At 42.1% G+C, this 18,561-nt stretch overlaps 1 protein-coding gene across 15 annotated transcripts in view; it reads right to left on the bottom strand.

Annotated features, from left to right (window-relative positions):
* Nucleotides 1–4,463: 4,463 nt before the first annotated feature.
* The window catches only part of LOC106090288 (cytoplasmic dynein 1 intermediate chain), a 52,208-nt gene continuing 38,110 nt past the window's right edge, over nt 4,464–18,561 (bottom strand). For 7 of the 15 annotated variants that reach the window (XM_013256422.2, XM_013256427.2, XM_013256426.2 and 4 more), the window contains 4 exons: nt 12,141–12,314; nt 11,777–12,072; nt 9,363–9,828; nt 4,464–6,039 (listed from right to left, as the gene is read on the bottom strand). In XM_013256422.2, coding sequence (XP_013111876.2) covers nt 5,525–6,039; nt 9,363–9,828; nt 11,777–12,072; nt 12,141–12,314 — 1,451 coding nt within the window. In that variant the 3' untranslated portion in view covers nt 4,464–5,524. The remainder of the gene's footprint in view (nt 6,040–9,362; nt 9,829–11,776; nt 12,073–12,140; nt 12,315–18,561) is intronic. The other 8 variants (XM_013256424.2, XM_059366472.1, XM_059366471.1 and 5 more) reach the window with 2 other exon arrangements.

The raw sequence follows: 18,561 nt of genomic DNA, 5'->3' as shown, positions 1-18,561 counted from the left end.
CGTAGTCCTATATGTCCCGTTATGATACTGACGTATATGAAAGCTTTACTGACCTCCTTCTTACTTCCTTTCAGTAATGGCCTCGTCTTCTCACGATCTGGATACCCCCATAAGATTTTCGCCGTCCTACCGACCGTTTTGCTGTTCCACAGTGTAACATGCCCACGCCCAACCCTTTAAATCGGACTGCGTCGACCCGCAAGGCTTCGGGTTAACCAAGTTTACTGATAGCAGTCCTCTGGCCTTCATCGCTAAAACGTCTGCCCTTTCATTTTTCTTACTCCGTTTTGGCCCGACACCCAAATGATGCGGATTTTGCCATCTTTAAAGAAGGCGTTAATCTCCTTCTTACACTCCAAGACTTCGTGATTCTACCTTCCTGGTTGTTATTGCCCTTATAGCAATTTTACTGTCCGTAAGGATGTTTACACTCGACGTTCTCGCGTTAGCACCACCGGCCGTTTCGCTGTTCCACAATGTTGCAGGCCCACGCCCTTAAATCGGACTGCGTCGACCCGCAAGGCTTTGGGTTAACCAAGTTTATTGACAGCAGTCCTCTGGCCTTCACTGCCAAATCGTCTGCCCTTTCATTCCCCCTTACTCTGTTGTGGCCCAGCACCCAAACGATGCGGATTGTGCCATCCTCAGAGAAGGCGTTAATCTCCTTCTTACACTGCAAGACTGTTCGTGACTCTACCTTCCTGGTTGTTACTGCCCTTATGGCAATTTTACTGTCCGTAAGGATGTCCACACTAGACGTCCCCGCGTTAACACCACATCACCTCACGCATTTCGTGATCCCCCGGATATCTGACTGCAGGATCGTATTATGACCAGAAAGTCTAAAACAGATCTCAGTCACTGGGTTCTCAATGTAGACCCCCAGGCCCACTCTGTCCTCTAGCTTTGATCCATCCATCGAACATGATCTTCCAGATGGCAATACTAGAGTTCCGTCAGTCCAAGACTGTGCCGCTGGCAGCAGTGCCTCGAACTTGACCGCAAGTGTCGTCGCAGGTATACGATCGGAAACCTCTTCCATTTCATCCAGGTTTCCTTTCGTCGCCCTCATATGCCAAGACAACATGTTCTCTGAACCTGTTCTTTGTTCTGTTCGTGACTCTACCTTCCTGGTTGTTACTGCCCTTATGGCAATTTTACTGTCCGTAAAGATGTCCACACTAGACGTCCCCGCGTTAACACCACATCACCTCACGCATTTCGTGATCGCCCGAATCTCCGCCTGCAGGACCGTATAATGACCAGAAAGTCTAAAACAGATCTCAGTCCCTGGGTTCTCAATATAGACCCCCAGGCCCACTCTGTCCTCTAGCTTTGATCAATCCATCTAACATGATCTTCCAGATGGCAGAAATAGGTTTCTGTCAGTCCAAGACTGAGCCGCTGGCAGCAGTGCCTCGCACTTGACCGCAAGTGTCGTCTCAAGTATACGATCGGAAACCTCTTCCATTTCATCCAGGTTTCCTTTCGTCGCCTCGATTATACCGCGATGGTATGAGCTGCTCCTATCCTCAAGCCATTCTCCCATCGCCTTAAGTCTCATGGACGCAGTGGCTGCCTCACACTTAATCTGTATGTCAATCGGCCGGATATCCAGAATAGTCTCCAGTGCCCTGTGGGCGTGGTCCTCATCGCTCCGTCTATGCCAAGACAACATGTTCTCTGAACATGTTCTATGGACCTTATGTTGCACTTTTTCTCCATAGCAGTCCACCTAACTGCCTCACACTTAATCTGTATGTCAATCGGCCGGATATCCAGTATAGTCTCCAGTGCCCTAGTGGGCGTGGTCCTCATCACTTCTCATATGCCAATACAACATGTTCTCTGAACCTGTTCTATGGACCTTATGTTGCACTTTTTCTCCATAGCAGTACACCTAACTACTGAGGCGTAAGTAAGTATTAGTCTAATCACGCTCCTGTAGAGCCAGTGGACTATCTTCGGATTCAGCCCCATTTCGAGCCTACGGCCCGTCTACATAGTGTCCAACATCTGTGAGCCTTCTCAGTATGCTCCTGAATGTGACACTGCCAATTTAGTTTCTTATCTAAGATCACTCCTTAGTTTTTGTAGATTATTCCATGACCACCCCCTTAACCTTCTGAGGAGGATCATCTTCATGTCAATTAATGCTGTTGGGCTCAAATTATATCTCAATGATAATAGAACTACTATTTATAGTCAGGTCCAAAAGGTGTACCCCACTCAGTCTATACATCAGCTGTTGGCTGTGGTTGAAAGACAGCCGAGCCGGAAAGAGAACGACAACGCTTACAAATATAAAAGTCCTATACCCACAATGAGGCCACCGTAGCGCAGAGGTTAGCATGTCCGACTACGACGCTGAACGCCTGGGTTCGAATCCTGGCGAGAACATCAGAAAAAATTTTCAGCGGTGGTTTTCCCCTCCTAATGCTGGCAACATTTGTGAGGAACTATGCCATGTAAAACTTCTCTCCAAAGAGGTGTCGCACTGCGGCACGCCGTTCGGACTCGGCAGTAAAAAGGAGGCCGCTTATCCCTTTGCCCCTATTCCTTAATGGAATGTTCATGGGCATAATCTGTTTGTTGTTTGTTGTATACCCATAATAAGTCAACCAGCAGGTTGCTGATACGCTGCTTGATGTAGAGGATCCCTTCAATATTTCTTATAGCGAAATAAGTGGCAACGTGGGTCCTTGAAGTCATTGCCGTATAATCCGCATATATGGAAGACAGATATATGTAAAACACGCCTAGCTCCTTGAAGAGGGAGGAGGGGAATAACACCTAGAGCGGTCAGAAGACGGTGGAGCTTCTTATGGAGATGCATTTTCCGGGCGACCAGCAAGTTAAGTTAAGCCCCTCGACAAACTTCTGCAATATGGTACAGATTGGTCCAGATTTGGATATAGACCCAATGTAGACCGATCTCTCGATTTAGGGTCTTAGGCCCATAAAAGCCACATTTATTATCCGATTTTGCTGAAATTTGGGACATTGAGTTGCGTTAGGCTCTTCGACATCCTTCTTCAATTTCGCCCAGATCGGTTCAGATTTGAATATAGCTGTCATATAGACCGATCTCTCGATTTGAAGTTTTGGGCCCATACAAGGCGCATTTATTGTTCGATGTCGCCGAAATTTGGGACAGTGAGTTAAGTTAAGCCCCTCGATACTCTTCTTGAATTTGGCTCAGATCGTTCAAGATTTGGATTAGCTGCCATATAGACCGATCTCTCGATTTAAGGTTTTGGGGCCATAAACGGCGCATTTATTGTCCGATGTCGCCGAAATTTGGGACAGTGATTTGTTTTAGGCTCATCGACATTTTTCTGTAACTTGGCCCAAATTGGTGCAGATTTGGATATAGCTGCCATATAGACCGATATCTCGATTTAAAGTCTTGGCCCTATAAAAGGCGCATTTACTGTCCGATTTCGTCGAAATTTGGGACAGTGAGTTGTGTGTGGCTCTTCTACATCTTTCTTCAATTTGGCCCAGATCGGTCCAGATTTTAATATAGCTGTCATATGGACCGATCTCTCGATTTAAGGTTTTGGGCCCATTTAAGGCGCATTTATTATACGATTTCGCCGAAATTCGGGACAGAGAGTTAAGTTAAGCCCCTCGATATACTTCTGCAAAATATGGCACAGATTGGTTCACATTTGGATATAGCCCCCATATAGACCGATCCGCCGATTTAGGGTCTCAAGACCATAAAAGCCACATTTATAATCCGATTTTGCTGAAATTTGGGACAGTGAGTTGTGTTAGGCTCTTTGACATTTTTCTGCAATTTGGCTCATATCGGTCCAGATTTGGATATAGCTGCCATATAAACCGATCTCTCGATTTAAGGTTTTAGGGCCATAAAAGACGCATTTATTGTCCGATTTCGTTGAAATTTGGGACAGTGGGTTGTATTGGAGACTTCGACATCCTTTTTCAATTTGGCACAGATCAGTTCATATTTGGATATAGCTGCCATATAGACCGATCCGCCGATTTAGGGTCTTAGGTACATAAAAGCCTCATTTAGTATCCGATTTTGTTGAAATTTCGGGCAGTGAGTTGTGTTAGGCCTCACGACATCCTTCTTCAAAAGGCCCATTTATTGTCAGATGTCGCCGAAATTTGGGACTGTGAGTTGTCTTAGGCTCTTCGACATTATTCTGCAACTTAGCCCAGATCGGTCCAGATTTGAATATAGCTGCCATATAAACCGATCTCTCGATTTAATGTTTTGGGCCCATCAAAGGCGCATTTATTATCCGATTTCGCCGAGATTTGGGACAATGAGTTGTATTGGGGCCTTCGACATAAATTATGCATTCATCACCGGATTATGACGAAAGATGGTTTACATATATACCCGAGGTGGTGGGTACCCAAAGTTCGGCCCGGCCAAACTTAACGCCTTTTTACTTGTTTTAAGGTAAGTAAAACCACAAAACTTAATAATTTCCAATAATTTCCATATGCTGGTATATTTATTAGATTAGTTTCAATAAATATTTTGTGTAGTGTTTTCTTTTTCGTATGTAGACGACTATCTTACTGTGTACTCGACGTACGCCTTATTAACTGTCCATAACTCCATACAATTATTATTAATCATTAGTTTAGGGTCTTGACAATCGTACTTAATGCAATTTCTTAACCAAAAACGAAAAAAACTCTTCCACTATGATTTCTTAGAGAAAACTGCCATAAAGTTCATATTTGTTTCATTGTTTGTTCCATGGGGAGTGAGGGCGGGGTTAATATAAATTTGTTGGCCACAACCACAGGTGGTTACAGCCTTGTATAATTAAATATATTTATTTATATATGTATATATGTACCATAAAAAAATTAATTTAGAATAGAGTAAATGAAAACAAGTGTCTGTAAAAAGATAATATCGGAGATTTTTTGTTGTTGCTTTTTCTTTCTTTTCTTGTGTTAAATAAAATTCACATATATAAAAACATAAATAAAATAAAATTGTTTAACAAATTTATCATACATAGTTTATTTAATACACAGTTAGTTAAATCTTTTTTCATTTCAAATGAACTTATTTTGTAATACTTAAAAACCAAGGGGGATGTTTAATACAAAGAGAAAAATTAAAATATACAACTACTAAGGAGTGAAACTGGGTAGGCTTTTCCTCACAAAATCATCAACACCAAATCAATGATCCTTGGAGAAAAGTAAACCCAGCCACAAACCTTAAAAAATGAAAGAAAAATGAAAACCGCGATTTTTTTTATATAGGGCATGACTAATGGATAGAAGTAGAGAGTTAAGACAATATTTCTAGAAAACTCATTTATGTAGTTTAGAGGGAGACAGTTGGAGGGTGGGGGGATAGAGTTAAAGAAAGCATAAATTGAAGAGATAATGCTAATGCAAAAGTAAAATTGCCATTTAAACAACTTTAGGTATAGTCTTTTTAAAGCTGTAAATAGAATTGTAGTAGCAGGACTTAACAAAGTCCCCCACATTTTGTGTTTGTGTGTGTGTGTGCTTAAACCTCGTCGCTTTGATTCATTTTGAGCTCGTTGAGTGTGGCATTAAATCTAGACCATTCATCCCGCGATGGTTGGGCCAAATGCTCAGCCACATCATAGACATACAGGCGGCCACTGTCATCGCCCACAGTCACATGATGGCCATTTGCCATCCACGATACACGATTGAGAGCTGGCGCACCATCAACAATAACCGATGCTGTGGGTACTTCGGTGTCTTGATTTAGATTCCATAAATCAAGGCGGCCGCTACCATCGACAGCAGCAAACAGAGCAGGATGAATGGGAGACCAGGCCACATCCATAACATAATCGGAATTGTCCTCGAATGAGTACAGCGGTTTGGTGTCCTTCAGCGACCACAATTTGATTGTCCAATCGATGGATGAGGTAAGGAACAAATGGCCAAAATCAGGTGATGATTGATTGTAGTGAGTAGAAATGCCAGTGACAGGACCGATATGCTTCTCAAATGTCTCATTTACACCAGATCTCAAGCCATGGCGAGAAGCTGAAAGAAAAAAGAGAAGGAGGAGAAACACGAAGTTAATAAAAAGTAACAAAAAACAAGTGAAGTGCTAAGTTCGGCCGGGCCGAATCTTTGAAAACCACCACCATTGATTCTGCTAAAAAACCAAACCAAGCCAAGGAACCCAACAAGGATGATCGAGAGACCAGTTTACATGGGAGCAATGTCCGGTTATTGGCTGATTTGGAACGTATTTGGCACAGTCGTAACAAAAAAGTCGAAAAGAAGAAACAATTTCAGCCAAGTCGGACAAAAAATGCGGCTTGTAACGACTCAGGTTATATTTAGGTTAGGTTATACACCGACTTAACCGTACTTGGCACAGTTGTTGGAAGTCTTAACAAAACACTAAATGCAAAATTTCATCCAAATCGGACAAAAATTGGGGCTTGTAAGGGCTCAAGAAATCAAATCGGGAGATGGGTTTATATGGGAGTTATACCAGGTTATATTATCGGGAAATCGGTTTATATGACAGCTATATCAGGTTATAGACCGATTTGGACCGTACTGGGCACTGTTGTTGGAGGTCATAAAAGAGCACTACGTGCAAAATTTCAACCAAATCGGACAACAATTGCGACTTGTAAGGATTCAAAGAGTCAAATCGGGAGATCGGTTTATAAGGGAACTATATCAGGTTATACACCGATTTGGACCGTACTTGGCAAAGCTATGGGAAGTCTAAATAGAACACTACATGCAGAATATAGGTCAAATCGGACAAAAAGTGCGGCTTGTAAGGGCTGAAGAAGTCAGACCGGGAGATCGGTTTATATGGGAGCTATATTAGGTTATAGACCGATTTAGACCGTACTTGCCACAGTTGTTGGGGGTCATAACAGAACTCTATCTGGAAAATTTAGTCCAAATCTGACAAAATTGGCGGTTTGTAACGACTCAAGAAGTCAAATCGGGAGATCGGTTTATATGGGAGCTATATCAGGTTATACACCGATTGGCACCGTACTAGGCCCAGAGGTTAAAAGTCATAACAGAACACTATCTACAAAATTTCAACCAAATCGGACGAAAATTGCGGCTTGTTAGAGCTCAAGAAGTCAAATCGGGAGATCGGTTTATATGGGAGCTATATCGGGTTATAGACCGATTTGGACCGTACTTGGCACAGTTGTTGGAAGTCATAACAGAACAATACCTGCAAAATTTTAAGCCAAATCTGAAAAAATTGCGGCTTGTAAGAGCTCAAGAAGTCAAATCGGCAGATCGGTTTATATGGGAAATATATCCAAATTTGAACCGATACGGCCCATTTGCAATCGCCTGCGCCTGGGGCTAGAGTCCCCTACATGGAGTGCATAGGGTAGCAGAAAGATGCGGTACTGCCGAGATAGAGCTATACAACGTTTACATATTGTCGGTTGGTGGCTGTGTTTCAATTAATGGCCAGGCTTACAAGACCGACATAAGTGGGCTACTATCTTTACGGAGGGGGTGCCCGGCACGGGATAGTTGTGAGCACCACACAGGCTGGAACATTGAGGTCCAATCTATGTGGTGTTCATTAATGTCACGAGAAGCTTAGCTGCGAGCTACAGGGCGCGTCCACAGGTTGCGAATAGTGGAAAGCTCCATACGGAGTAGCTGCAATGGCAGTCGCGGACAATCAGCGGTATCGAGCGGAGAGACTCAGTGAGAGGCAAGGCGGCACCGGCTCTAGCACAAATACTGAGGGCCCATGATGCTCGATGTGTTAGGGCGAGGTATTGGTGCCTTTAAATAAACAATGATCACCCTGTTCCTACGGCGATCGGTCCTTTGGACCGGAACGAGCTTGCTCGACTACAGGAGCTTGACGAGGATCGCCACCTCCACATGAAAATGTGGCTACAAAAACAACAGGGAGATGTAGCAGCTCGCCATTTATTTCCATTGCATTGCAGAGGAAATTTCGAGACACCACTAACGCAGCAGTCGCTCGCTCTATACCAGCCGGTGCATGGATTGGGTACATTTCCGATCTTGCTTTGGCCACACTTTACTACGGGAGTATAGTCATTCTGGATATGTTGCAAGGTGATGTGCGAACATAGCCAGCAGTAGGTCACAAGCGTTGTCGTTGTCGCCTTCTGCGTCGTCGGACTATGTGACCCCCGAACTCTCCTGTGCGGCAATATACGCAACAGCAGCATCCCAGCCCCAGGCCAGTGCCGGGAAATGTATCATTTTTGCAAGTAAACTGCAACGGTCTCCCTGGCAAGATCGATGAGATTGTGGATTTTATGAGTCCAAAGAACATATTGGTCGCAGTGATCCAGGAAACAAAAGCTACCCACACCTGCAGCTTGCACAGTTGTCACGGATACAATGTGCTACGTAAGGATCGCTCAAGGAATGGAGGTGGATGATTGGCCATCGAAATACACTATTCCGTGCAATATAGACCCATCGCGCCTGCGCCTGGAACTAGTGACCCCTATATGGAGTGCATGGGGATAGCAGTCAGGTCCGGTACTGCCGAGATAAGCTATACAACATGTACACCAGTGTGGCATGGCTTTGGCAGAGCAGATCGAAGACTCCATGTTTTGCACGGTGAATGAGGATGCCCCCACTAGGATTACAAGAAGGTGCAGCAACTTGCCAGACATTTCCATTGCAACTCCTGAGTGACGTATCCTGGCAAGCCGTCATCTCTTTGGGGTCAGACCACCTCCCCATAATTCTCACCATCGACCGACCACCCGACTTCACAACCTCTGAGCGCCGGACGTTTATCAATCTGAAGAAGGCCGATTGGGCTGGCTTCAGAGAGTATACCAATCGTCGCTTCAGTGAACTGACACCCCCCTCAGATGTGCCAGTTGCCGAGAGAAAATTCCGAGACATCATTAACCCAGCAGCCGTGCCTGATCCAAAGAGAAACGCCGGGTTCAACAGTCAATTTATTGTGCATCCCGAGAGTGACAGGGCAAGTACGGAGACGATTAAGAATATATATACAATAGATAAATATTTCGAGGTGTTACAAACGGAATGACTAGATTAGTATACCCCCATCCTAAGGTGGTGGGTATAAAAATGGAAGCGGAGTTTTTAGCCAGCAGGCTACAACGGTGCATGTATAGGTGTTACCACCCCTGATGTTTAAAACTGGGTTTCTCCTATTCTATTACATTTGCATTTGAAACCAAAACTAGTACCAATTGAATGCCAAAGAGTGCGGAACCGGTGGCACTAGTATATGCGGACAAATTGCATGACAGTAAGGAAACCCGCGACAGAATAGAGCTTACCGATATACATGAAAAAAATATGTTAAATTTCTTAAATAATCCACTTACCTGAGTAAACATAACCATCTTCACTGCCCATCACCAAACTGTTAATCTCATTAGCCGGAAATGCCATACACGTAATGGCAATAGGTTTCTTCTGGCTCTGTTGCAATTCTAACGTATCCTGAGGTTGTGACAACATATCCAAACTCCACGAACACAATTTGCCATCGGATGATATTGAGATGACATTGTGAGCATTTTGTGTTCCCACCATTTGCAAACAATACACTGGATGTGTGTGAGCAGCAGCACTCAGAGGGGTACGTTGAATGGGTGTACGTTTCTGTACACGATTATCCCACAGAACTACTTGACCGGAATAGGTGCCACCCAAAATGAGATTGGGATTGAATTTAGCAAAACATGTGGACATAACAGCACTTTGACAATGGAAAACATCTTCGGGGGTTTGTTTCTTAAATTTGGTATTCCAGACCATAACAACACCGTCGGGTTCGTTAGGACTTTCCTGCAAAAAGGAAATAAAGAGAAAATAAGAGTTTCGACTGTAGAAAAAAAACAGCAGGAATAAAAAAATCTATAAACATTCGTTTGATTTAAAAAGGGATTTCAGTAAATACCAGGACACTTGCAAAGACATGACACATTTATGGGCCCAAGACCTTTAATCGAAAGATCGGTCTATAGCTATATCCAAATCTGGACCGATCTGAGCCAAATTGAAGAATAATGTTGAAGGGCCAAACACAACTCACTGTCCCAAATTTCGGCAAAATCGGACAATAAATGCGACTTTTATGGGCCCAAGACCTTGAAATCGAGAGATCGGTCTATATGGCAGCTATATTCAAATCTGAACCGATCTGAGCCAAATACAAGAAGGATGACGAAGGGCCTAACTTAAGTCACTGCCCCAAATTTCGACGACATCGGACAATAAATGTGCCTTTTATGGGCCCAAGACCTTAAACCGAGAGATCGGTCTATATGGGGGCTATATCAAGATATAGTCCCATATAGTCCATCTTCGAACTTAACCTGCTTATGGATAAAAAAAAGAATCTGTGCAAAGTTTCAGGTCAATATCTCAATTTTTAAAGACTGTAGCGTAATTTCAACTGACAGACGGACGGACAGACGTACGGATAGACGGGCGGAAATGGCTAGATCGTCTTAGATTTTTAAGCTGATCAAGAATGTATATACCTTATAGAATCGGAAATGGATACTTCGATGTGTTGCAAACGGAATGTATATACCCCCATCCTTCGGTAGTGGGTATAAAAATGAACTCTACTACCAAAGAACTTTATTCCTTTTTTTGGGTAGGATAGGGGGAGGGGGATTGCACTCTGACGCATCCTTTCATTTGACTACAAAATATTTTCGGTCGTCCTACATGACAGTTTGATGTTGTTTTTATTGGGAGGAGAGGTTGGCTCCCCCCCGAAGCTAAGACCCAAAAGACAATTTATTACTGTTCTTTAATGTCGCGATATACATGTCATGCTGAATGACAGGACGGCAGGAGGTGACCCAGATTCTTGGATCCATATATCAACATTAGATTCGAACTTAGACCTTTCTTCTAATCCACATATTATCTCGCTCGAACTACACGTCCTATTGAAGGATATTTATTTGGTGGGCCGGACCCAGACTCTATCCCAAATATGTATACCAGATTTGCAGTCAACTCCCAAAGACCTTTCATTTGATATCCATTTTGTGACGTGGGACATTCATGCCCGTTTAGGGGTTTTGGGGTTGGGGAGGCCCCGTAGATACCTTGGACCAAATGCTTATACAGATGTGTACTAAACTTCCAAACACCTTTGTCCCAATTGGTAAATAAGCCTTGCTGGTGGGTTTTGGGGGTGAGGAGGCGCCTCAAAAACCAAGAAATAATTTTTATGTATCAGTTTCTTACTCTACTTTTAAATTTCATTCATTTGATATCCATATTGTCCCAATTTGTAAATATGCCCTGCGGGGGGTTTGGGGGGTGAGGAGGCCCCTCAGACACCAAGGAATACATTTTTAATTTAATTTTGATTTGTATGCCAAATTTGTACTTTACTTTTAAATACCTTTCATTTGATACCCATATTGCCCAAAGCGGTGAAAGAGTCCTGTTGGGGGTTTTTTGGGGGTGGGGGACCCTCACGAACACTTTGGATGAAATTTATATACCAAGTCCGTACTCTACTATTAAATACCTTTCGTTTGATAGCCATATTGTCCCAATCGGTAAACATGTCCCGGTGGGTTTTGGGATGGGGCGTCCCCCCCGGTTATTTGACCCAAAAATATTATACCAATTTCGTGATTTTAGGGTGGCATACAAAAGTTCGCTTGGAAAACCCATACAAACTCAGTAGGTTCCCATATCCTAGCGAACAAAGTCTGTTCGTTTGAATGACACAACCTTGTTAGGTTTGACTTGCAATACTTACTTCATTGTTATGATAGGAAGCTGCCACCAATTCCGGAAAATGCGTAGACCAATCCATGCATGTTATGCAACGATTTTTCGACCAGCGATCATCATAGAAAACGCGATTCAATGATAAACGTGCATGAGATTTCTCATCATTAGCCTCCTCATTGTCACCACCGCCAATGTAATCCAAATAGATGTCGACATTCTCTGAGAGAGCCCGCTCCATAAAACGGCCAGCACGCAAAACAAACTTTTGGAAGTCCTCAGATAAGATGATCATTTGTTTTTGTTCCTCCGACAGTTCCTTGACTAAAGTTATAAGAAAAAAAATTAACAAACAAACATAAGGAAAAGGGGTAAAGGGAGTTTATACTCACTCTCTTTCTTCTCCTCTTGCTCCTTCTTTTGTTCCATGGGCGTTATGGCCGGTGCAACATCTTTCACTGTGGGCAGACCATGTGTCAAATAGCCAGGCGGTAACTTCGAGGTGAATCCATCCATGTGTGGCAGCGAACTCTCTTCGTCATCTCCTTGGGCATCAAATGCAAGCACTGTTTAAGGTATAAAAACTAACACAGCTAAAGGAACATGACAATCGACAGAACAGGAACAAATTCTACAACACTTTAGTTTTTCGTTTTCATTTTCATTGTTTCTCTTTTAATTTCATCTCCTTTCGCTTTAGGACGCAGGCATTTAGCAGATTGCGTGCTATTTTTTTAAGCTATTAACATTGCTTCTGTATTCACTTGTATGCCAATACTCTTCAAGACAAAAAAGGCAAAATGTGCATTTTAAATGTGTGTTTGTGTGTGAAAGCCATTATAAAGGATAGAAAATTATATAAGATTTAGAAGTACGTATGTATATGTGTCTTTAAAGTGATGACTATCAACAAAATTGTGTCCATTTTTATTTTATTTTAAGAAAAAAAAAAGCAGATTCGAAATTTTACTTCAACTTTTGTAACAAATTCTTAAAAAAAGGATCATTGTAGAGATAAGGATATATTGAACCGCTGTTAACGAGATCTTGACTAAGTGTTAGGGATATCTTGACTCGCTCCTATAAGCCAGGGTTTGGTTACATTTTAATTGTGGGAGAAATACTGATTCGAATCAATTCCACTACCAATTCATAAGGTCATTTAATTTTTGAAGCCATAAACCAAAGCGCTTTGCCATTGTAGCTAAGGAATTTAAACTACTACTGCCATCTATAGTTTGTATTTACTCAAACTTTTATCGCCATCTATACAGGTCGTTTGTAATATTTCAAGCTACTACCGCCCTCTATGTATCAAAGGTCGTATAGAGTTTTAGACTGCCCTCGTATTTATAGAAATCATATTAGTATGGGAATGTTGGGAGAAAATCCTAAACTCTGCATGCCAAGGTTTATATAGGAGTTTAACAGATTTAGTGGGGTCGGGTTGTCTTTTTGTGGCTTAAGATCTAAAGTAAGGAATACTTTTTATATGGGGTTATTATTATATAGATTAGAAACCTTTGCAAATGCAGATTTGCCCATGGCCAGTGGAGATATTGTAAACATCAAGCAAACTTTCTCGAGCAATATTCAGTAAAAATTTTGAAAATCAGACAATAAATGAAGATTTGGCAACCCGAAAAATTTGTATACCCTCCACCATAGAATGGGGGTATACTAATTTCGTCATTCTGTTTGTAACACCTCGAAATAGTCATCTAAGACCCCATATATATATTCTTGATCGTCATGACATTTTAAGTCGATCTAGCCTAACCGACATCCGTCGGTCTGCCCGTCCGTCTGTCGGTCGAAAGCACGCTAACTTTCAAACGAGTTAGCTATCCGCTTGAAATTTTGCACAAATGCTTTTTATTAGTGTAGATCGGTTGGGGTTGTAAATGGGCCAAATCGGTCCATGCCATATAAACCTTGGGTCCTGACTTCTAGAGCTTCTAGAGGGCGCAATTCCTTACAGATATACCTCAAATTTTCCACGAGGTAGGTGTTTTGTTGTGACTTCCAACAGCCGTCCTTAGTATGGTTAATATCGGTCCATAACCTGATATAGCTTCCATATAAACCGATCTTGGGTCTTGACTTCTCCAGCTTTTAGAGGGCGCAATTCTTAACCAATATGGCTGAAATTTTGCACGAGGTGTTTTGTTGTGACTTCTAACAGCCGTTCTAAGTATGGTCAATATCAGTCCATAATCTGATGTAGCTTCCATATAAACCGGTTTTGGATCTTGAATTCTTGAGGCACTAGAGGGCGCAATTCTCATCAGATTTGGCTGAAATTTTGCATGAAATGTTTTTTATGACTTCCAACAAGTGTACTGAGAATGGCTCAAATCGGTCCATAACCTGATATAGCTGCCATATAAACCGATCTGGGATCTTGACTTCTTAAGCCTCTAGAGGGCGCATTCTTATCCGATTTGGCTGAAATTTTATACAACGGCTTCTCCTACGACCTTCACCATTCGTATTAAATATAGTCTAGATCTTGACTTCTTGAGCCACAAAAGGGCGCAATTCTCATCCGATTTCGCTGAAATTTTGCTAGAAAATTTTTTTTATGACTTTCAACAATTGTGCTAACTATGGTTCAAATCGGCACAGCTGTCATATAAACCGATCTGGGATCTTGACTTTTTAAGCCTCTATAGAGGGCTCAATTCTTATCCGATTTTGTTTTAATTTTGAAAAACGGATTCTACTATAACCTTCAATATGCGTGTACCACATAAACCGATCTCCCGATAATGCTTCTTGAGCCCCTACCAAGCAAAGTTCTTATCCGAATGGACCTAAATATTACCCAATGACTTCTACTATGGTCTTCAACATTCAAATCATTTATGGTCCGAATCGGACTATAACTCGATATTGCTCCAAAAGCATAAAAATTCTTATCCATTATTCTTTGTTTGCCTAAAAAGAGATACAGCGCAAAGAACTCGACAAACGCGATCCATGGTGGAGAGTATATAAGATTCGGCCGGGCCGAATTACCAATGCGACTAACTTTAGGGGGCTGCCAAAAGGCGCCCGGGCAACCTAGGGCCGTGAAATTACGATCTTGTAACTCTAGCTCTAGTCACTTTAAATTTCAAGGAGATATCTCCACCCGTTCTCACACGGCATATTTTTTACTGGTTTTTGTTATTTTCCCCCACTATGCGGCGTGCCGCAGTGCGACACCTCTTTGGGGAGAAATTTTTACATGGCTTAATGGCATAATTCTTCAAATATGTCGCATGAAGCATAACCACCGCTGAAAAAATGTTTATGATGTTCTTGCCAGTTTTCCAATCCAGGCGGACATGCTGACCTCTGCGTACGGTGGCCTCCTGATTAGTAGTTTTTGTGAATCCTAATATCGGAAGATCCCTCTATCGGGGGGATTACATTACAATAAGGAATGGTAACTTTAGTTTCCAAGGCAAGTTTAATGAGATAACAGTGTATTGGAAGAATGTTATGATCGCAGCAAGCCAGGAGATAAAGCTGACGACGAAGCTAGAACCCCTTCTGTAACATGCAATGTTCCACTTACAACCTCCTCAAAAGTGATTAGACGATACCATCCCTTATGTCTGACCTGCTTGCAACACAGGACCCCCCGTAACACCAATCACCTATTTACATGACCGGAGAAACCAACTTATCTAACTGCAGAATCACTATGGACAGCTTCAATTGAAGCCGTCAGATTACTGGACCTAAATGTGGAGACGATAGGCGGTTCACAATAATCTCAGAATGAATCAATTTGTGGACCACAGAATATGAACAAGAAATAAATCTGGAAATCTATAGGGTAGTCATCAAACATAAGTGGAATTTGTGACTAGAGCATTAGAAGCAATGTAACATAGGCACCGGTATTGGCAAAGTGAGGTCTAATGTTAAATCAATTTCGGATCCCGGCAAAAAGGACGGCAGGACTGACAGGAATAGATGCGTTAAGGTTTTCAACTGTTAATTTATTGAGCATCACGAGAGTGACACCCCAAGGAGGAGATACATTCGTCGCATATGTGTTTCTCCAAGCTGATTACACAACCACCACAATTTTACTTAGACAAAGTTACAAATGTCAACCTAAGCGTCAAGGTCGCCGGAAAAGTTGGATGTACCGAAAAAGTTGAGTACCTGACAAGGCTCATTAACCTATATTTGAGCACTCTCATAATTCCTTATTTCTAGGAAATGGGTAAAGTCGTCCCATTACTGAAGCCTGGAAAAGCACACAAGCAAGAATCGTACAAACCGATTTCCATTCTCGCCGCCATTCGCTGAGTATTAGCAGGAATTTCGTTCTTTTCAAAGCAAGACGACTGTTTGCGCCTTATCACTGAAAACCGAGATCTCAATCAGGTCACAGAATGGCACGAAAAAAAAACTAGGAAAGAGTATGCCGTTTAAGAGCTCTACCCATTCTCAAATTGTAGATATTTTAATATTTTTTTTTTTGAATTTTACGTAGACAAAGTTAAAAATGTGAAACTCAGCGTGAACTTAAGCCTGGAAAAGCACTCGAGCAAGGTGGAATCATACAGACCGATTTCCATTCTCGTCTCCTTTCGCTGAGCATTAATTAGCAGGAATTTCGTTCATTACAAAGCACAAAGACTGCTTGCGCTCTATAACTGCAAACCAAGTTTTCAATCAGGTCACACGATGGGGCTGAAAAAAAAACTAGGGAAAATTTTGCCATTTGAGGACTCTACTCGTTCTCAAACTGTAGATCTTTTACTATATTTTTGAAGAGTTGAGAGTTATGGCTGAGGTGTTAAGGACATTATGTTCAAACTGTTCACCACGGTCTGCCGGGTTGCCAAATGTTCATTTGATGTCCGATTTCCATTTTTATTTTGGCTGGATAATGCTCAAAGATTTTTCTCTACCCATTCTTAAATGACTGAATATTTAATATTTTTTTCGCTCCCCCATCCTGCGTTTAGAGTGATTAGACAGTCCTCGTGGTTCTGGACCTATCAAAGATTTTCGAAACAGTCAACCATGCCCCGCTTTTTGAGAACATCGCCAACACGTGTGTGCAGCCGGACCTACAACTTGATCTTCGAAATATTTGTATGACCGCCAGTATGTGGAATTTTAGGATAAGATATCAAATTCCCGCAGAGTGAAAGGAAGAGTTTTCCCAGGAGTAATGATAAAACGGATGGGCACTGTAATTATCTATTCCACACTCTCCGGACCTATGACCTATTCCACATGGGGACATGCAAAATGCAAATTTTCTCATTACCATTCCAATAAGGAACAGGGTCAAACTTCTCACATATCAATGAGTGCTGTCCGATTCAAGTTTTAAGTTCAATTGTAAGGGGCCTTCTTTTTATAGCCGAGCCCGAACAGCATGCTGCAAGGAGAGGATAAGCACCTCTAAAAAAATTTTTCTGAAATTCTTGCCGGGATTCGAACGCAGGCGTTCAGCGTCGCGCTACGGTGGCCTCCGGAGGACTTCGAGATCGTATTATATGCGATAGCACGTTGGCAGGGCTAACGACTCCGACCACCAGCAAAAATACTCGGTATCACATTCGACAGCCTTAATAGGTACTGCGCACACGCTCCTGCCAGTGTGATAAGATCCAGACCTTACAGAATGCGGCTCTATGAACTGCACGTACGTCAGTCTGATACTCTGCTTGACCTAGAGTCTCCCTTTGTAGCGTTGAACCACTGGTTGTTGATCATGAAGATCCAACCTAACATCTTCAGGCGCTGGTTGCCCCAGAAACTTTATGATCTAGAAAGAGAGGTATGGCGCTACGAAAGCAAGCCTCTAGATATAGTGCACTATTTTAGCCAAATGGGGTAGTAATTGCGCCATTTAAAGGCTCAATAATTCAAATATGAAGATACGTTTATATGACAGCTATATCAAGATATGAACCGATTTGAACCATGCTTGGCACAGTTGTTGTAAGTCAAAACAAAACGCCTCTTACAAGATTTCAGCCATATGGCTCAAGAAGTCAAGATCAGAGATTGGTTTATATGGCCGCTATATCAGGTTTTGGACCGATGTGAACCATACTTGGCACAGTTGTTAGAAATCAAAACAAAACATTTTATACAAGATTTCAACCAAATTGGATAGGAATTATGCCCTCTAGAGGCTCAAGAAGTAAAGATCCGATGCCGGTTTATATGGCAGCTATATCAAAACATGGATCGATATGGCCCATTTACAATCCCAACCGTCCTACACTAACAGGAAGTATTTGTGCAAAATTTCAGGGGCCTTCTAAAGTTAGCGTGCTTTTGAAGACGGACGGACATGGCTAGATGGACTTAGTATGTCATGACGATCAAGAATATATATACTTTATGGGGTTTTAGACGAATATGTTGCGGTGTTAGAAACGGAATGACGAAATATGAATACCCCATCCTATGGTGGAGGTTTTAAAAAGAAAAAAATGTTGTGTGTGTGAATATGACTACATCAGTGATGAACACACAATTGCAATTATGTGCAAGCCCATGAGCTTGCTTGTGATGATTTTCTTTAGTAAGTACACAGTAATGTGTAATAGTGTGAGTATATTTGCCCATCACTGGTCTATCCCTGCAAACATTTTTCATAATTTTGGAAAAGCGTTCGTCCCCACGAAGAGTAAAACAATATTCTGGAAGAATTTTATGTAATTTTCCTTCCGTATAAGTCGCGAAACACTCTTCTGGGATATCATTGGATAATGCTTTGCGTGTGTGTAAGTTTAAGCAACTCTTTGCTACAATTCTCTTACAGTCTTCTGGGATATCATT

The sequence above is a fragment of the Stomoxys calcitrans genome, chromosome 4 (genome assembly GCF_963082655.1).
Source record: "Stomoxys calcitrans chromosome 4, idStoCalc2.1, whole genome shotgun sequence".
Taxonomy (NCBI): Eukaryota; Metazoa; Arthropoda; class Insecta; order Diptera; family Muscidae; genus Stomoxys; species Stomoxys calcitrans.
This window is presented reverse-complemented; position numbering and strand designations above follow the sequence as displayed.